The sequence below is a fragment of the Lathyrus oleraceus genome, chromosome 5, assembly GCF_024323335.1.
Source record: "Lathyrus oleraceus cultivar Zhongwan6 chromosome 5, CAAS_Psat_ZW6_1.0, whole genome shotgun sequence".
Lineage (NCBI taxonomy): Eukaryota > Viridiplantae > Streptophyta > Magnoliopsida > Fabales > Fabaceae > Lathyrus > Lathyrus oleraceus.
Window position 1 is genome coordinate 438303982 of NC_066583.1, and position 8121 is coordinate 438312102.

The following is an 8121-nucleotide window of genomic DNA, read 5'->3' on the forward strand; positions in this document are numbered from 1 at the left end:
AATAGCTAACACTACTCAACACATTAGGTGATTCGACACTTCATTGCTCTACTTTGACACAAGAAATTACAATTCAACAGAAATGTTTTTACAAACCAATTTGACTCAAAGTTATTTTAAGGTTTTATTTTCTCCTTTAATCTTTGTTGCATTTATATTTTAGTCTTTAAAATTATATTTTTACAAACCAATTTGACTCAAAGTTATTTTAAGGTTTTATTTTCTCCTTTAATCTTTGTTGCATTTATATTTTAGTCTTTAAAATTGTAAATGTTAGAAGCTATGATTATTTATTTTTTTTGCTTCCATTTTGCTCTTAACTTATTTGTCTTTAAATATAAACATTTAGATAATTTCAATTGATTTCTCATTTGAGTTTTATTTAACCAATCAATAAAAAAATTAAACAAGTCAACAATTATCATGAATTAATACACAAATATTTCAGGAGGTAGAGGATGTTGAGAAATCCTAATCAGTACTCATTATTTCCAATGATCTCTTTTTCTTCTTCAATGTTCAACCCAAAAGAAGAAAAGCATATTCTTCCATTTCTGGTAACAAAGCAAAACACCATGGATTTTGTCCACTCCATTGTTGTAAGAGTCTCCAGCAACCAACATTGCTTTATTATTGATCGAACTCTCTCACAATTTGTTCTAACAAATTACCATTTCCCCTCTAATTTAGCATTTCAAATTAAACAATAACACTATTTTAAAATTCATTTATCAATCTATTTTGTTTTTCAAATTGATACGCAAAAGTATCATATAAACGGTCCTACATAAATAAAGTGATGCAAGAATATTTGATATGGATATACTTGATTCAATCTTGCAAGTCTACATAACTAATAATAATAGTGTGGAATTTGTCATTATATTATATTTTTTATTTAAAATAATAAATGAAATATCACGTATTTATTTACTGTACTACTTTAACTGGACATTAATATATATATTTGATTTGATTTACACTTTTCAAACTCGATTTTAAATGTAAAATATATTTTCAATATATTTAATATATAAAATTTTCTCTAATTTACTTTTTATTGAATAATTAATTCTTATCTAAAATTAATTATTTATATTAATTATACATTAATATATTTAAAGAGGAAAGAGGTGATACATTGATCATGTAAATTTATTTTATAATTTAAACCAATAAGGACCATGCATTCTGTCAAAAAAAATGATATAGTCTTATTAAATGACAATGTAAATTTTTTTTTACAATGCATCATCATTAAATTCATATTTAAATAATAAATTATTTTATCATCAAGTCACTTTTAGTAAAAAAAACAATTTTTTTAAAGTCAATTAATTTTTATTATGACAAAATCAAAACACACGCTTAGAATCCAAAGAAATAAATATGGAAAAGAGTTTTTTAAGCAGACCGCTTTGAACCATTCACCGGCCGGTTTTATCCAATCTTTCAATCCATCCCCCGGTTCACGGCTTTTTGTCTTGGCTTTTGTGCAGAGCGGGAGAAAAAAATAAATACCTTTCTCTCTCCTTTTTTCAATTTCTCTCTCACTCACACACACTCACACACACTCTATCACTGTCTTCATTTCCATATTCAAATTCAAAAAACAAAAATATAATAATAATAAAATAGAAAAAAAAAAGAAACGTTACCTTACCTGACCTCACCTGGGTCCTCTTCAATGATATGCGCTGGTTAGGTTTCATTTTCAGCTTTGTTTTCCGATCCATTTTCCGAACCATCATGGGGTGCCTTTTCACTTGCTTCAGAGTCCGCGATAACAAACGCAACCTCCCGAAAACCGCCGCCGCCGCCGCCGCCGTCGCTGTTTCTTCTCGTCACAACAAAGCTAATGTAACGTAACTGTTTCTTTTTGAGATGATGAATTTGTTTATTGCGTTTCTGAAATTTTATGATTATTATATTTTTGTTGAAAAATTATTTAATAGTTTAGGAGTTTTCTTGATTTTAGGATTTATAATGTTGTGAAATGATGTATGATTTATTGGAATTTTAAGGAGTTTTTGTTGTGGAGAAATTATGAAATGAAATTGGCTGAAATGTTAGTTTGATTAAACTGAGTTTGAACTTTTGTTTTCGCTTTGAGATGATGAATTTGTTGATTGCACGTTCTGGTTTCTGAAATTTTAGTATTTTTCTGTTGAAAAATTATTTTGTAGTTTAGGAATTTTCTGATTTTTTTATAGAAATTTTAGGAATCAGAATTATGCTGATACTGCGAGTGTTATGTGTAATTTTTTTTAGGTATGATTTTTTAGGTGAGTGATATAATTTCCTCTTTGTTAAACAGGATGATGTGGTGTCTCGAAATCGTTTGTCTACATTGTTTCTATCTGACGGTAAATTTTATTTTCCTAATGTTATTGTTACGAGTTATTTTAATCAATTTTAATGTTATGGCCTCTCAGACTCTCGGTGAGGGTACTCATTTTGTGCTTTAAATTTTGAAAAGAGGGAGAAGACATTGTGCGCCGTAATGGGAGGATTTTTGATGAGGGATCTCAGGGAGATAACATGGAGATTAAAGATGAGGTGTGTATTTGTTTTTATTGTTTTGTGTTATTAACATGGCTGCAGCTGTTTGTTATTATGTGCTTATTCTTACAAGTTTAGCTGTTTGGAGGTTTAGTTTGTTCCTGATATTAGACAACATGAAGGAAATGAAAATATTTATGATAGATAGTAACAGTACTTACTTGTTCCTGATATTAGGCAACATGAAGGAAAATGAAAATGTTTATGATAGATAGTAACAGTACTTACTTGTTCCTGACTTCCTGATATTAGACAACATGAAGGAAAATGAAAATGTTTATGATAGATAGTAACAGTACTCACTTGTTCCTGATATTAGACAACATGAAGGAAAATGAAAATGTTTATGATAGATAGTAACAGTACTTACTTGTTCCTGATATTAGACACCATGAAGGAAAATGAAAATGTTTATGATAGATAGCAACGGTACTTACTTTTTTAATGGTCTGAGTCGCTTAACTCAGATCATGAGTAAACATCGTTAGTATACTACTCGCCATGGCACTAACCTACTTGCCATGGCACTAAGCAAGCTTTGACACTACATGCTATAGCTGTGCTATAACAGAATAGTGTAACAGTGCTAGGGTTCAGCGCAACGCTTTAGGCTAGCAAACTGCCGTCAGCAATAGCGGACGTTGTGCCCGCTAATTGTGGCGAAATTGCGGCCCAAATCACTATTGCTTCCACTATTAGGAGTTTGGTATAAATTACTCATATTTTTAAATCGCTGTCTTTTAATTTTAAGGGTATAAACTTCAATTTAAACATTCTGTTATATTCTTGCTCACAAACAATTCTTATGTTCTTCTTTCTACTTTTAGCTCAGTTATGTTACTTCTTCCTCTCTGCATAAGTTTGATTGCTTTATACTAAGTTTTTTTAACTATTAAGTAGGATGATCTCTTTAATTTTGTGTAATTTTCTAGTTTTTAGTAGTTATGTTTACTTTGTACATTTGTTTTTAGTCTTCGCAATAAAGTCTATCCAACTATCCACTATACCATTTTAGGGGGTCGGTGTTACACCTATATGAATCTAATAACATATTTCATCTATTGTTCTTTAAATTTTAAATGCGCTAGAACTTTGAAATTTTAAACTGGTAGTAATTTTTTATTGTTGCAAATTGCAATTGATACTTTTGTTAAGAATTGTAACTTGTAAGGTATTCGGGATGATGAGATCTACATTTTGACCAGACATACACACCCTTAACTTCACTGCAATCTTTTGCTATTTTATTACAGTTATGTTTGTACTTTTATAGTTTGGAAGGATGTCATTTTCATAAAAAAGAGTTTTTCAATGATAAATTGACAAATGTTCTTGTGTGCAAGTCCACTGGCAGTGGCATAGTCTCAGTTGCATTATATTTGTAAATTGTAATGAAGTTAGAATTTTTTCGGCTGTCAATGGTGTATTTCTGACAATGATGTCATATTATATGATCCATGAACCATGCATCTATCTGCTGTATCATTTAATTTTGAGCATATGCATGTCCTGGCACAGAAAACTTTTTTAAATCTCAGAAACTCTACTATCTAAAATAGCTGATGTCTTGCTTGTTGTAGGAAATGAGTATTGGTAGAATATTTTGTCAAATTTGTGTTTGAAATTTAGAACTTAAATTTTGTTTATCATGAGTGAAGTGAAGTATGTTTTCATTATTACATGCAGAATTCTTTCAAAGTCCTGTTTAAGTCATTTCAATATTCTGTTTAATTTGTTGATTTTTACGCTATATGGGTGCATATTTATTTATGTTTTGTATTATTTAAGTTTGTTCACTAGATTTGTTGAATATTCTGCAGGCCAAGTTTCTAAAAGCATGTGGCACCATAGTAAGTACCCCTGATGAAATTCGGAAAACATCGGGTAAACTAAAAGCTTCACCTTCTTGTAGTAATGATTCTGGTCCTCCAAAGTTTCGTTCTTGGCTTCTTGATACATCTGCTCAGAATGTTCCAATTGACGCTCAACCATTCAATCCACCAACTCCGAACAAACAGTGTGAAGAATCGGAAAAAAGAACAAATTATTCAGACCTCACGCCAAGCAGGTATTAATCTCTGTATTTAATCTGTTTAATGTGAGTTAAATAATATTGAACATGAAAAAACAATCATTCAATCAAAGGTTGATTTTTTATTGTTTACTCTTATTACTATGAGATTACCAGCTTGTTAAAAAAGCTTCAAGGTTTAGCTTATGAATATAAAACAACCTAAGAAAATACTTTTTCTATTTTAAATTAAGGGCATAACTTATGGGCTTTTCACTGAATGTGCGCTAATGTATTTTTTGATCATATTAGATTAAACCTTTTCAGAACTTGATTTATTTTCCATTTACAGCTGTATCTCCACTGCACACAATACACAATGTGATTATCAAGACTCTACGGAAGGAAGCGGGACAGGGAGCTGTCATCCTACTGATGGAACTGAAGTGAATAAGGGGAGGAACAAGTCAGTGCATTTTGAATGTGAAACTGATATTTCTTCCTGTGAGTCAGTGGCTTATGGTGGATGGCATAGGAAGAAAACAGAGTCACCAAGTCCTACCCCGACAAAACTATCTGAAGGGATGCAAACTCCCGGAACTGCTTACCCTGCAAATTTAGAAGACTTGCCAAATGATAAGCAAGTTAAGTCCCAATTTGTGTACCCAAATTGCAGTGTCGGTGAGGATGTCTCTAAGAACAAGATACATGAGGAAGTGGATTATGCTTCTGTGCAAGATTCAAGGAAGCAGAGCGAATCAATTGAGCAGTCTCATAATGCAACTTCTACACCACGTAAAAATGAATCTCCAGTGGAAGAAAGCTTGTCTTCTTGGTTAAAGCCAGCATCTGTCATTTTGGAGGAAAGAAGAAAGAAAATGGAGATGGCTCAGATCCGCAAAACTCCTGCTGACAGGCCCATCATTGGGATGGTTGCTGCACATTGGCATGAAGAAGAAAATTCTAGTGCTCCTCCTCCTAAGTGGTGGGATGGCAATGGAATTCCAAATTCAACTAATAAATACAAAGAAGTATGTCCTATAGGAACTGTTTTTATGTGAAAGAGTAAGAAATCTTGGTGCTATACCTAATTAGTGCTGATTGTTTTTCAGGACCAGAAAGTGAGCTGGCATGCTACGCCCTTTGAAGAAAGGTTGGAGAAGGCATTATCTGAGGATCCTGTCATATCTAAAAGGTATGCCGACATATGCACCGCTCTTTGAAAGTTAAAATGATATTGAGAAGTTTGTGTTTTCGATCCATTTTTTTGGTGCTAAAATACTTCATACTGAATGATACACATAATAGTCCTTTATGTATATCATTAAATTACTGGGTTTAGGATGAGATTGAAGATAAAATGTTATTGCTATTGATTACAAAGTACTACATAAGCAATTTATCATTTTAAAACAGGCCAATGTTTTTTTTTGGAAGTGACCAGAGCATACTTTTTAACACATTTTAATTGGGTTTTACAATTTTGATAATCCATCCCACTAAGTCATACATGTTCTAGGATGAGATTGAACATAAAATGTTATTGCTATTGATTACAAAGTACTACATAACCAATTTATCATTTTAAAACAGGCCAATTTTTTTTTTGGAAGTGACCAGAGCATACTTTTTAACACTTTTTAATTGGGTTTTACAAATTTGATAATCCGTCCCACTAAGTCATACAGGTTCCTCATAAATTTTGTGGGATCTGTAAATATTTCAACAAATCAAGGGGAGTATTAGAGGAACTTGATATGCGTCGCTGTCATTTTTCTGTTTTAGGTAGATAATATTTTCTCTTCAATCTGTTATTTGGTTCGCAGGAAAGATATTTGCGGAAAACCAATTGCTTTTGATGAGAATGAAGAAAGTGATACTGCGCTGTCTCAGATGAAATCTTCAATTCATCCACAATCTGTGGTGTCATTTTGATTACTTTAGTTGTTGTCTATCTCACATTTCAGTACTCTAATATAAGATATATATTTCTGGATTAAGCCTCAGTGCTGATTGGTTGGAACAAGCAATCAATCATTTAAACTGTGATACTATAGAGTTAAACTGGCCACTTGTGTTGTACATAATTGCTGAGGATTGTTGGCTGATTGTTGAATGTCTAGATTTTACGTGAACTTAGTTTTTGTTGGGAGTACTCCTTATTATAACTATGTTATTAGTGCGAAATTTTCACTGCATTTGTCATGAGTCAAGACTAATTTTTATTAATATTACAGTTGTTACTTGGAATTAATTCGTAGAACTACTATTTGGTCACAAAACTGACAACATTTTGGATATACATCTCGGGCTAATGTTTTCTTTTGTTGTTGTTATCATCTGAGAAAAACAAAATTTTAATAAAACATCAAAATTGTATGTTTACAGACATGTCAATGTCAAATTTAATTTTAAAAAAACATTTAGGTATTAATGTTATAGTGTATGATTTACCAACTTGTAAATTTCAAAAGGTATTTAGTGTTGGTGTATAAGATGATAAAGATTAACGATGAAACAAATAAGGGAGAGATGAGAGAATAATAACATGTTTACACGTAAGTATAATGATTATAAAATGGTTGCACACAAACACTGCAACACAATGCAAAAGGAATGTAAAAAGGAATAAATGTATTGTTTGTTCAAACCACTCATTTCCTTAAATACAAATGAAACTTCAGAAGAAATACTAAAATATCATATAATAAACTTTGTCTACAAGTTATTGAAAATGACTTAATTCTAATATCATTCCTTAATTCATATTCAGCTTAATCAAAACTAACAACACCAATTTCATCTCTCAAGTGGAGAAATTGATCAGTCTTGATTGCCTTCGTTAGAACATCTTCCAGTTGCTTTTGGGTGCTATAATGCACAATTTCTAGCGCTCCATTCTAAACCTGATTTCTCAGAAAGTGATACTTAGTCTCAATATGCTTGCTTCTCCCATGCATCACTAAGTTCTTGGCAAGATTGATTGCAGACTTGTTATTAATCATCAACTTCAGAGGCTTGTTTACTTTGATCTTTAGATTTTGCAGTAAATTCATAAGCCACACAGCTTAACATGCAGTCACAACACATGCAATATATTCTGCTTCATAGGTTGACAAAGCAACAATTGGTTGCTTCTTGGAACACCAAGAAATATGACTTCTCAGAAACTTAAACAAGTATCCAGAAGTACTTCTTCTATCAACTCTGTCTCCACATTAATCAGAATCTGAGTAACTCAGAAGTTCTGGGTCGGTTTCAACACCAGAAAAGAACAAAACTCCATACTTCAGAGTTCCTTTTATATACCTCAGAATTCTGACAACAACTTGGTAATGAGACCACTTCAGTTTACTCATAAACCTACTCACCATTCCATCTGCATAACAAATATCAGATCTGGTATTACACAAATACCTCAGAGACCCTACCAATAGCTTGAACGTTGTCGCATCTACATCATCGCCATCAGAATCAGAATCCAATTGTATCAGCAGGTGTGACAACAACTTTACAACTCAGCAGCTCAAACCTCTTCAGAAGCTTAA

General features: G+C 31.9%; 1 protein-coding gene across 1 annotated transcript; it reads left to right on the plus strand.

The window, feature by feature from the left end:
• Window positions 1–1544: 1544 nt before the first annotated feature.
• On the plus strand, window positions 1545–6708 carry LOC127085307 (protein JASON). Its single transcript, XM_051025830.1, has 7 exons — window positions 1545–1860; window positions 2318–2366; window positions 2480–2559; window positions 4383–4630; window positions 4926–5604; window positions 5686–5768; window positions 6400–6708. The coding sequence occupies exons 1-7, from the start codon at window positions 1693–1695 to the stop codon at window positions 6506–6508; spliced, it is 1416 nt and encodes a 471-aa protein (XP_050881787.1). The 5' UTR covers window positions 1545–1692; the 3' UTR covers window positions 6509–6708.
• The last annotated feature ends 1413 nt before the right edge of the window (window positions 6709–8121 follow it).